At 39.5% G+C, this 12,850-nt stretch overlaps 1 protein-coding gene across 1 annotated transcript in view; it reads left to right on the top strand.

The window, feature by feature from the left end:
* DRC8 (dynein regulatory complex subunit 8) overlaps window positions 1-12,573 on the top strand; it is a 133,911-nt gene extending 121,338 nt beyond the window's left edge. Inside the window, exons 4-7 of the mRNA XM_022579410.3 lie at window positions 6,512-6,591; window positions 7,420-7,462; window positions 7,572-7,638; window positions 12,158-12,573. Of these exons, the coding sequence (XP_022435118.1) occupies window positions 6,512-6,591; window positions 7,420-7,462; window positions 7,572-7,638; window positions 12,158-12,273 (306 nt within the window). The 3' untranslated portion in view covers window positions 12,274-12,573. The remainder of the gene's footprint in view (window positions 1-6,511; window positions 6,592-7,419; window positions 7,463-7,571; window positions 7,639-12,157) is intronic.
* Window positions 12,574-12,850: the final 277 nt, after the last annotated feature.

The following is a 12,850-nucleotide window of genomic DNA, read 5'->3' as shown; positions in this document are numbered from 1 at the left end:
AAAATGCTAGTCACAAAAAAGACAAATACTTCGTGATTCCACTTACATGAGGTATCTAAAGTAGTCAAACTCTTAGAAACAGAAAGTCTAGGGACTTCGCTGTGGTCCAGTGGCTAAGACTCCATGTTCCCAATGCAGGGGGCCCGGGTTCGATCCCTGGTCAAGGAACTAGATCCCACAACTAAGTGTTCGCGTACTGCATCTAAAGATCCCGCATGCCGCAACGAAGATCCCACATGCCACAACGAAGACCTAGCACAGTCAAATAAATTAATTAATTAAATAAATAAATATTTTAAAAACCCAGGTCTGTTGTTGAAGATAAATAGACAGTTTGAGTAAAATTGCTTCATAAAATATAAAAACAATGATATTTTTGAATTAACATGTTATTATAAATGTGATTTTAAATATATCTTTGGACCTAATAAAGTTTATACAGTATTTGCATATTTATTGTGCTAACCAAATCTCAACCCAGGTTAGAGCTTTTCCTCCAGTCTTATTGCAACACAGTTTTAAACAATTGCTTTTTATGTAAATGGGTAGAGGATTACCTTAGTGGTAATTGCTTCAATATTTACTGCCTCTGTCAAATAGGAGAGGGCTCTACTAGGAGTAGGGAGGGACACTTAATGCCTCCGTGGAGAGAAAATGAAACTGAAGGGTGTGAAACAGTTAGTGTAACTGGAGCCTCTTACCCTCCCCACCCCAACCCTGACCTGAGGATAAAATGGGGAAATTAATGGCTTGACAGCCACTGAACTCCCCTCATCACTTCAAATTATAGAAACTTACAGTTGGAAGGGACCTTATTGATTACATGGTTTAGCCACCTGTTGATTCTTAGACGATAGTCCAGCCAAAAGATGATTCAGTCTTTTTTGATACTTCCAGTACTAAGAAAGAGACTTATAACCCAAAAGAAGTACATATCCCAATTTTTACACAACAGCCTCTGGAATGTTTGGAGAAAATAATTTTTCTAAAGTAGGTAGCTTTAAGATTTTTTATTTGTAAAGATAATATAATTGGCAAATGCCAATGAATTTTTGTTATTTTATTCTATTCAAAGTAGAGAAATATTTTCTAAATTGTATTTGTGTTTTGGTTTTGAAACATGATTTATGTCCAAATTTGTATATGTGGTATTCAAGTCGAACTTGAAGTATCTCCTTATCTCCTTGTTTTTATATTTTTTACTATAAGTAGTTTTAAAAAATCATATGTGTATCATATTTGGTGAGCTGGAGCTAGATGAAATGTAGGCGCTTTATAAACCATCTTAACTACTGGTATTATCTTGCTTCCTTGAACCATGAAATAGTTCAGTTTATTGACTGATTGTATGTCACTGGGGAGAAATGAATTTTCACTGTGTTTTATTATACCTATCAGTGAGTTCAGCATTAAAATAAATAATGGTTTAATGAGAAAAAAGATGGCCTGATCATTTCACTGTGGGAATGGGAGAAAGAACCCTGGGCTATGATCCCATCAGAACACCTGACCGACTTTGAGCACCAAGATAGGCACTTCACTTCCCTGTGCCCGAATTTCCTCAGAAGCAAAACAGATTAAGAAAATTGACTTTTACCAAAGTAGAGTGAGAAACAGTATTTGCCTCATGCTTTGAGACTTAGATAAATGTTGCTTTAAAAAAAAAATCCCACAGTATTTACATATTTATTGAGACTTCTCTGTATTGGGCACAAGGATGCAAAGAGACTATGGACTGTCTGAAGGCACTGTGCTAGCCTTGTGCAGGTGGCCCCTTTGTGTGGCAAGGAAGCAGTGTCTTCAGGTCGCCTCTATCACCATAGTTCTTTGGAGGAGGAGAAGCCAGGTGTATCAGGGTGGACACCTGCTGGCAGGCTATTAAGATGAATTCACAGGATGGTACTTGAAGGCAAAGCTGAGGATCTTCCTGCAAAGAGGTTTTGTTTCCTTTGCATTCATAAATGCTACTGAGGTTACTTTCTAATTATTACCTCCCTTCAAGCTCATAAGCCTTTCTCTTAGATGAAACAGACTAGATTATAACTTACTTTGCCTCATTCATGTTTGTAGTAACAAGATACATTTGTTTTGTTTGTTTTTGTCTTTTGAAGAGGAGGGAGGTGTTTGGTGGCTGTCTACTATTCTCCCTCTCCTATCAGTCCAAGAAGCATGTAGGGGAACAGCAAAGGTGGAGACATCACTGCTGCTAATCCACATACCCTGTCGTCTAGGCAGGGATCCAGGGCTCAAGGGACAAGATATTAGCCTAGCAGTTTAATACATTCACATCACATTCCATGTGACATTTTACAGATAGGAGGCAAGATCAAACTTCTGTAAAAAGTTAGGTCCATATGGTGGGTCATGGAGGATGTGTCTAAAATTTTAGCACCAGAGATTGATTCTTTTAGGAGGAGGTATCATTGCATGATATAGAATCAGAAGTGTGTACACTATTGATTAAAATAATGATAATCGGGCTTCCCTGGTGGCACAGTGGTTGAGAATCTGCCTGCTAATGCAGGGGACACGGGTTCGAGCCCTGGTCTGGGAGGATCCCACATGCCGCGGAGCAACTAGGCCCGTGAGCCACAACTACTGAGCCTGTGCGTCTGGAGCCTGTGCTCCGCAATAAGAGAGGCCGCGATAGTGAGAGGCCTGCGCGCTGCGATGAAGAGTGGCCCCCGCTTGCCCCAACTAGAGAAAGCCCTCGCACAGAAACGAAGACCCAACACAGCAAAAATAAATAAATTAATAAACTCCTACCCCCAACATCAAAAAAAAATAATGATAATCATAATAATTCAAGGCTCACAAAGAACCTTTATGTCATATCTCATGTAAGGTTCACAACAATGTGCCTGTTTGTGTGTGTATAAAGTTTGCTAGAGCTGCTGTAACAAAGTACCACAAACAGTGGCTTAAACAACAGAAGTTTATTGTCTCACAGTTCTGGAGGTTAGAAGTACAGAATTAAGTTGTTGGCAGGGTTGGTTCCTTCCGTTGACTATGAGAGAAGGATCTGTTCCAGGCCTTTCTCCTTGGCTTGTAGATGGCTTGTCTTCATGTTCACATGACGTTCTCCCTGTGTGCATGTCTATGTGTCCAAATTTCTCCTTTTTATAATGACGTCAGTCATATTTGATTAGGGCCCACCCTAATGACCTCATTTTAACTTGATTACCTCAGGGAGTACCCTCTCTCCAAATAAGTCACATTCCGAGGTACTAGGGGTTAGGACCCCAACATATGAATTTTGGGAAGATACAACTCAACCCATAACTCTACCTATCTATATATGTATATATACAATATACTATAAAGAATGGCTCAATATCCGATATAGTTCTATTAAATCTTAAAGACATTTTAATATGTGGATTTAAATAATCATTGAGCCATCATTGCATAACATTTCTAGAAAGTAGTGTTTTTGTCCTGTCTTACTCATGGCCTCATAAAGTTAACTAGTTTGTCCTGCACCAAAAATAATAGAAACACCTCTTATCCTCCCTCTACCCGCTCATTTCCAGATTGCCAGGAGTGGTATTCTACCCTACTCTTCTTGTTTCTCTTTTATGGTAGAGGAACATACCAGGTTTTTTTAAAATGCCTTTTATTTTTTATTTATTTTTTTTAAACTTAACTTATTTATTTTATTTTTACTTTTTGGCCATGCTGCACAGCTTGTAAGATCGTAGTTCCCTGACCAGGGATTGGACCCAGGCCCTCGGCAGTGAGAGCACAGAGTCTTAACCACTGGACCGCCAGGAATTCCCTAAAATGCCTTTTAGAAAACCAGTGGAATCCAAATAAAGCATAAAGTTTAGTAAATAACAATGTGTCAGGATTGGTTCATTAGTTGTGACCATGAACCAAGTGTAGTTGTCCCATAATAAGGAAAGGGTAAACAATCGAGGAAACTGGGGCGGGGTAGGGTGGGGTATATGGGAACTCTCTACTATCTTTGCAAGTTTTCTGTAAATCTAAAACTATTCAAAAATAAATTTATTTAAAGAATAAAAAAGTTTTTATACTAGAAAGTAGTATATATTATACAGTACATTAATGCTGTATTTAGAAATATAATTGTATTGTTTTTATGCCATTGCTTGTACGTCTTTTAGTACAAAAGAACAGATTAGTTGTGGCCTCTAGAGGACAGTGTTGAGTCATAGAAAGATTTTCACAATCTGCCTAAATTGAAGATGGACTTACACATTTTTTCTTCTTCCTTCTTTTAACCCCAAGGCCCCTGTTTGTTCATTATCCCTCTTTAAAAAAAAAAAAAAAAAAAAAAGCTAAGGAAAATGTATGCCTCATCTGCTATCCTGATTTATTGGAGATTTGCTTTAACTTATTATTTTTGTGGAGTTTTGGGTCTACACAGATCTGTCAGGCCAGAATGACCTGCAACATTTTCACCCATGTTCAGAGCACCAAGGGCTTGTGGAAATTGTGCAGGAGTGTGGCGATGGGGGGGAAGCATTATGAGGGACATAGTATGTGTTTGTGAATTCTCATGTGATGGAGAGAGTGCTATAGAGTTGAACTCCCTTTAGAAAAACTAAAAACAGTTTGTAGATTAATGAAGATGCTCAAAAATTAAAGAAGAGCTTTGATCTTTCAAGGTCAAGACTGTTTGCTCTGCAGTGGTTTGTTGGGGGCAGGGAAAGGGAAACAAACCATTACTCTAGCTTCTGGAACAGATTTCTGGATTAATTAGAATAGAAATTCATCATTTTAATTTAAAAATTATCCCTCCAGAGGCAGTCTCATGAGATTGACATTTTATTTTTAAGAGGCTTGCGGGGTTGGGAGTTACAGAGTGCTACTCAAGCGCATTGGAGCCATATGAACCTTAATTTGCAAAAAGCTTGCCTTGGATCTAGAGGCAGCTGAAAATAATTGTTCATGTATTGGTGGGCTCAGAAGTTCTGAAACACGTCATTCTGTCATTAGATGGATGACATTTTTTGCCGATAGTGGAGTCCAAGGGCTTCACTCATACTAGGTAAGAATCTAGTATAAACATTCAAAAATAGTTGTCATTTGATGACGGTGTGTTCCACTTAGCAGCACCTATAGATTTCTTATCTTTTGCTCAAAGAATAAATCTTTAAAAATCTCCACTGTTGAACTGGGATGTGTGAGCCTTTTAATAGAATTTTTGAAAGGGAGTGGAAAATTTACATCCCCTCATAAATAGCGTGACATGAAAGTTAAAATCAATAGCGTATTGGTAGCCACACCATCGAAGTTGAACCTTGTGGGCATGAGTCTTCCTCATTCTCATCTGATGGTGCTGGGTACCAAAAATTCTTTCTTAGGTATTGTCTTCTCTTAATTAGTGGTGATATAACAATGTTCCACAGGCCATCTGGTTATTTAATAAGTATTACAAGGATTCGATAGATATTTTAGTCCTTGACATTGAGATTGGTCCCCTAACCTGGTCTCTTACCCAGTGTTCCTTATCTCAGGGAAGAACATTACTCCATCCCATTTGTGCAAGTCAGAATCCTGGGAGTTGTCCTTGACTCCTCTTTTTTTCTCATCCTTGCACATAATAGATGCTGTGCCAGGTTTTATTGGTTTTACTTCTTAAATATTTCTTGAAAGCACCCACTTCTCTCTCCATGGCCACCACTCTAATCCAAGCCCTTGTCATATCTGCTTAGACTACAGCAGAAGCTGGCTCACCTACAAACAGTGTGAGCTTTCAGACACACATCTATGAGACCTTCAGTGATTTAGGGTAGCAGTGTCTTAGGATAATAACCAAACTCACTTTCAAGGATGGTAACACCCTGCACGTTCTGGTCCCTGTTTCTCTCTCCAGCCTCATCTGAAAACATTCTCCTCCTTTCTCCCTGTGCTCAAGCTTCCTGGCCTCCAGTGCATCCCACAGGGTCTTGTAATTTCATCTACCTGGGACTGTCTTCCCTGCTGTCTTTGTCTGATTGTCTTCTACCCTCCTTTATAAATCACCTCAAGTGTGATTTCTTCATGAATGCCTTTCCTGATGATTTGGCCCAGAAAAGTTTTCTTTATTCTATGCTCCTTTACTTCATTGTACTTAACATAAACTTATAATTAGACACTTAGCTTTGTTGTTTGTTGATGGATATACATCTCTGCTACCAGCATATAAATTCTGTCAGTGGAGACCATGCCCAAGTATGCTCACTATCAAATCCCCAGCACTTGACACAGTGCTTGGAAAAAAGTAGTTGTTCAATACATTTGTTGAATGAATAAGTGGCTTTTGTTTGTTGGGGTTTTTTTTTGCGGTATGCGGGCCTCTCACTGCTGTGGCCTCTCCCGTTGCGGAGCACAGGCTCCGGACGCGCAGGCTCAGCGGCCATGGCTTACGGGCCCAGCCGCTCTGCGACATGTGGGATCATCCCGGACCGGGGCATGAACCCGCGTCCCCTGCATCAGCAGGTGGACTCTCGACCACTGTGCCACCAGGGAAGCCCTAAGTGGCTATTTTTTATTGAATGTTTAGGTGGAGGAAGAAGAACCCACTGGATACATTCGATTTGAAAAATTTCTCCCAGTGATGACTGAAGTACTACTGGAAAGAAGGTAAGAAAATAAGTGCAATTGTTAAGGTAAGGTAATGATTGGACTTGCATTAATCTCAAAACACTTGGCTTTTTCACTTTATATGTTATACTCAACCAATATTTATCATAGGATAGCTTCCTTCTAATTTTTCTCTATACTTCTGAACTGCTGGTTGGTATGTGCTCCGAAGTATCAACCACTTCAGTATTAATCTAATAAGCAAAGTGTAATTAAAGGGCAAATAAGCTGCAAAAAGCATAAATCAACAACATTCTTATTATCTTCTGTTCTGAATTATCAATGATAATAAGAATTAGCCCTAATTATTTTTCTAGAGAAAGTGTAGCATTAGCTTACCATAGTTGGTTTACTGTAGAAATTTTGTTCCCAAATAAACAAAAATAACCAAAGTCACTTTCATGGATGGTAACGCCCTGCACGTTCTGGTCCCTGTTTCTCTCTCCAGCATCATCTGAAAACATTCTCCTCCTTTCTCCCTGTGCTCCAGCCTCCTGACTTCCAATGCATCCCACAGGGTCTTAGTGCATGTAATTTCATCTACCTGGGAGGAGATAATAATGGGAACGAGTTTTGTTTGGATTATTTTCCACAATAATGAAAAAGCTAATAGATAACATCAAACATGCCAGTGATTTTTAACTAAGTATTCCTTGTGGCTGTGGAGTACTTTCAACTTTATTATCTAGATATCCAAAAATATTTCAGTGAGGAAAGTATTATTAAATATCCTAGTATGTTAGCAGCTTTTTTTTTTAAATGTGATCACTTGTTACGTACAGACTGAGCTAAATACTGTGGCATTTACTCCTTTTATTGCATAATTAGATATAGACCAATTCCAGAAGATACCCTTCATCGAGCTTTTGAGGTGTGTAAATTCCAGATTTTATATATATTTATATTTACATGAAAAATTCATCATGCAGAATTTATTCACCAAACAAAAAATATAATATCTATCTTTTCTTTTCCCTTAGGTGTTAGATCCAGCTAAACGTGGATTTCTTTCTAAGGAAGAATTGATCAAGTATATGACTGAAGAAGGTGAGAGTGATTTATTACTTACCTTATAACAGTAACTTATTCAAGTGATTAATAATTTAAAAACAATTAGGCAAAAATTCTAGGGGATGCTTTAAAATCAGTCATTCCAGTTAAAAGGAGTTATTTATTCTTCTTATTATTTTGGTTTTGGTGTGGTTTCCATTTTGTAGGGGGTAAGAGAACAAAGAGTAAGTTAAGGGGAGATGGATTATTGCCTTATAGGATTTTGTAAAGTACAATGATACTTCTATAAATTGAAGTCATTCCATTCACTTAGAGTATTTCCAGAATAAAGGGTATGCCACCAGGAAAACATGAACTATCAATCACTATAAATCAATGCTTGTTACTAGATTGAAGATTTGAATTGGAGTCTATAAAAATTTCTTTTATAAAAACTTTTCAGTTGGTGAAGTTAGGGATAATACAGCCTCAAATAAATATGAATTCACATAAAAATTTTCAGTTTTTTATGCTAATGGTACCATATATATTTGCTTTGCACTTGAACTGTACACACATGCATGCACACACACATATACATACATATATATGCACACCTATATATGCCAACATATTTCCTTTAGGAATTCTCTCTGCTTAGGCTGATGTGTAAATTTGTTTTCCCTGAATGTCAGTAGCCTAATGGACATTCTTTTGAAGCCATTCTCATATTGGTCGCTTCCCCTCTTCCTATATAAAGTTAGAGCTCCATCTCTGTTCAGTTCACTAGTTCATAGATGAGTCCTGAATGATTCAGAGTTGCTAATCACTTGAGACAGTCAGGAGTGCAGGGAATTTTGAGTCAGGAAGATTAAGACTGCATCTCCACGTGCCACTGTTGGACCATTTTTGACCTGATCCACCATTAGGTGAGAATACAGGGGGTGAGAGTAAGAGTGGCATGATCGTCATAACTGCCGTCCAAGAACCCATGACCTTGTTAAAATTATCTTAGGGGTTAACTTTGATGGAAGTGTTATGTTTCAAAGCACCAACCTAGGAATTACTTTAAGGGAAGTAAATCCTAGGTTATATTAGGCAACATGGATTTCGTCAAAACAACCAAAACAGTTCAATGTCATTAGTGTGACATGCCCACTGTGTAGGTGAGGGATACTAAGCACAGCGAGAGGTAATGATACTAAAATCAGCTCCCTTTCTCAAGGAAATTATAGGCTTATTGGAGGAAATAAAACCAACGTATAAAACAATTCAAAATATAAGACAGTAGAAAAAAGTGAGTATCAGAAGATCAATGTGGGCTGGACCAGCCTGGAAAGCTTGGTCTGGGAAGACTTAAAGAGAAAATAGGTTTGTTAAGATGGTAGAATAACCTGGGTGTTTATTGAGAGCAGGGGTAAAATCTTCCGCATTGTAGCACCTCCCACGCATAGTAAGTCTCAGCAAATATTGGTTGAATTAACGAATGAGTGAGGAGATGAATGTAGAATGGGTGAAGGGACTGATGAGGGGGAGAAATAGATTGATAGAAAGTATGAACAAAAACTGGGAGGTGGGAATGAGCACTATATTTCGGGAGCCTGTGAGAAGACAGGGCCCAGAGGGTCTTGTTGGCAAACGGTAGGAAATGAATCTAGGTCGATTGACTGGGATTAGATTGCGGAGGCCGGGGCTCAGGAGAATTCATCCTACGGGCAATGGAGAAGCATTGTAGGGTTCTGAGCAGGTGAATCACACAATGCAAGAGAGATTGTGGGAAGGTTAATCTGGTGCTGGTAGGTTTGTGAGATGATCGAGAAAGAGGAGAGACTGGGGAGACCAGTTAGGAGGCTAGTTCAGCATTTTGAAGGGCTGTATCTGGCAGTGGCAATGGGAATGGAAAGAAGGGATTGATGCAATAGGACTGTCTACAGAAGGATCCACAGGTCATGATGAGTAACAGAGTGCCGGGGACAAAGATGGGAGCTGAGTCAAAAGTAACAGGGCTTTGGCCTGGACGACGGGTATTACGGTAATGCTACTGACTGAAATAGAGCAACCAGAAACAGACTGCAGTGGATACAGAGACAGTGCAACTTTTCACAGTGTCCACAGAATATTAATCACTTTGAGAATATGCATTCTAAATGCCCAGGATGTTGTATGGTGAACATAATCAATCACATAGAATCAAGTTCCTGCAAGATAGAAGTCCACATGTGTCCAGGTATGTGTATTGTGTCAGACAGCATTTAGCAGCAGGGAAGATCTTGAAAAAAACTTTTCGAACAAACACATATCACTGCCTATGTGCCAGGCAGTGTTCTAAGTGCTATTCAAATAATAACATTTAATTCTCATAACAAGCCTATGAGATAGGTAATATTATTATCATCTGTGTTTTACAGACAGGAAAACTGCGACACAGAGAGGTTAAGTGACTTGCCTGGGATCTTAAAGCTAATGAGACAGTAGAGCATTTGAACCCGGGCAGTCTGGCTCCCAAGCTTGTGCTTTTAATCCTTAAGCTATTTTCCTCCCATCCTTAATCAAATACTACGTATCTCTTTCCTTGCCTGAGGAAGCAGTGACCACCTTCCGTTTTTTTTTTGTTTTGTTTTGTTTTTTTGCGGTACACGGGCCTCTCACTGCTGTGGCCTCTCCCGTTGCGGAGCACAGGCTCCGGACGTGCAGGCTCAGCAGCCATGGCTCACGGGCCCAGCCGCTCCGCGGCATGTGGGATCTTCCCAAACCGGGGCACGAACCCGTGTCGCCTGCATCTGCAGGCGGACTCTCAACCACTGCGCCACCAGGGAAGCCCACCTTCCATATTTCACTGTGAGCAAAACCTTGTTCCAAGCAGTCAAGTGTGGTTCCTGGACCTTGAGTTGGACTGCTGGCATGCAGACCCAGTTCCACCACCCACTGGCTGGGGCTGCCTGCCTGTTTTCTTTGTGTGCTGGTGTCCTCAGCTGTAAGTGGGGATAATAGTTCTTACCTCTCCTGAGGTGGTTGGGAGATTAACTTAGTTAATATCTGTGAAGCACTAAGATCAGTGCCTGGCACACGGTAGTCCCCGATAAGTGTTTATTGTCAGTATTCTCATGAGGACTTACATGCCCAGCAAAGTTCATTGCCAGTGGATTTAGTATTTAACAATCAGGTTATAAGAAAGAGTCAGAAATTGTCTTTTGGGGCTTCCCTGGTGGCACAGTGGTTAAGAATCCACCTGCCAATGCAGGGGACACGGGTTTGAGCCCTGGTCCGGGAAGATCCCACATGCCGTGGAGCAGCTAAGCCTGTGTGCCACAACTACTGACCTGCACTCTAGAGCCCGCGAGCCACAACTACTGAGCCTACGAGCCACAACTGCTGAAGCCCGGGCGCCTAGAGCCCGTGCTCTGCAACAAGAGAAGCCACCACAATGAGAAGCCCACGCGCCGCCACGAAGAGTAGTCCCTGCTCTCAGCAACTGGAGAAAACCCGTGTGCAGCAGCAAAGACCCAATGCAGCTAAAAAATTAAATAAATGAATAAATAAAATTAAAAAGAAAAAGAAATTGTCTTTTTAGGCATTTTAGGCATTCTTTCTTTCCTTAAGACGTAAACATGATTTCAGAAGAACTCAAGCACGTTCCCATTGTTTGGTAATACTATCATCATTGTCATAAAAATCCCCACTTGAATAATTTCTGTATTATTAACTGAATTCCACCTAGAAAGCGTTGTTTGTAGTGGCAGGTGACAAACTCAGAAATTTACCTGCTTGGATTAAGACTCTTTAGGGGTGAGCTGGCGATTTGGATGCTTCTGTATTTTTGTTTAATGTCAGCACAAAGTTCTATCTTAAATAGATGACAGTGTTTCCAATGTTCTTCCTGAATTTGCTTTTCATCTTGGTGAAACCAATATCCAAGATGGTCTTCAGCTATTACCTGAATCCAGCTAAAGCCCACAGATTTTCTATCCAGCTTGTGGTTTCATTTGACAGCAGCACTGGGCCGAACTATAGCAAAGAGGACTGTTTTGAACTGGCTGATGAATGCATCTGTCACTGCGTGCAGCTGGATCACTAAACTGACGTACCCTGGTTAGAGAATATTCATAGACATTGTTATAGCTTAAACCTCTGTTATCTCTTCTTCAGCATTTCTGCATAGCAACCAGTTAATCCTTTCTTCATACCCTTACTAAATATAATGATTAGACTCCCTGTAAAACTATGACTTCAGGTTAATCCTTTGGCGATTTTAGTGGTTTTAATTTAAGTAAATAAACAACCTTATTTATGATGTTTTCATGTCCTCCTGCTGTTTTGGCTGAAACGATTGATTCTATAGGTTGCTTGAGATACGATACCTGCAAGGTAAAATAACTCCAGAATTTGCCAGGGGTCCAACAGCATGCTCTTTGAACCTCTGGACTGTCACGATGTGCTGGCTTTATGGCCCCAGGGAGAGTAACTAGAGACACAATGGGGGATGGTGGGGCTCCACGGCAGTTAAGTGGGCTAGTGGAAAGAGAAAAAAAAAATCAGAGGATTGTAAATGATGAGTTTCCCTTCTTGTTCCTCCCAGGTGAGCCTTTTTCTCAGGAGGAAATGGAAGAAATGTTGTCTGCTGCAATTGATCCAGAATCGAATTCAATTCATTACAAGGACTATATAACAATGATGGTGATAGATGAAAATTAAACACTCTACAGACTTCATTTCTAATTGAAAGATCATTTTAAGAATTGCTTGTCCTTGTTAATTTCACATTTTATTTTATAATTCCTACATAGTGCTAATTAATGCCTTGTGACAACTATTTCAAGATATTTTGTTTTTTAAAGGTGATCATAACAGTGTAAAACACAAATTTATTTAGTATGTCTAGCCCTATGGAATGACAAACTGCTAATTATTTTAAAACTATTCTTAAAATATTTAACATTATCCATGGATTGTTACTAATTTTCTACAATAAAACCCAGGTTACTTTCAAATTAATTAAGCTGACAAAATGAAGAATGATTAGAATGACCCAAAGTTTTGCATGTAAAGATCTTGGGTTGGGGCAGAATGACCATAAGTTGAAAATGAGTAGTAATGTGATGACAGCTTCTTTTTAAAACAGCGAACACTTCAGCAATCAGAATGTGGAAGGAAAGTCATCGAAGCGGATATTAATAATTAATTTCTTATGAGTGCCAATTATAAATCTCATTTGAGATGACAGTAACTTAGCATAAAAATTTAAATTTGCTGATCTAGCATGTTACCTGCC

The sequence above is a fragment of the Delphinapterus leucas genome, chromosome 1 (assembly GCF_059928025.1).
Source record: "Delphinapterus leucas isolate spDelLeu-1000000601 "Yukka" chromosome 1, BTC_Dleu_Yukka2, whole genome shotgun sequence".
Classification (NCBI taxonomy): Eukaryota; Metazoa; Chordata; class Mammalia; order Artiodactyla; family Monodontidae; genus Delphinapterus; species Delphinapterus leucas.
This window is presented reverse-complemented; position numbering and strand designations above follow the sequence as displayed.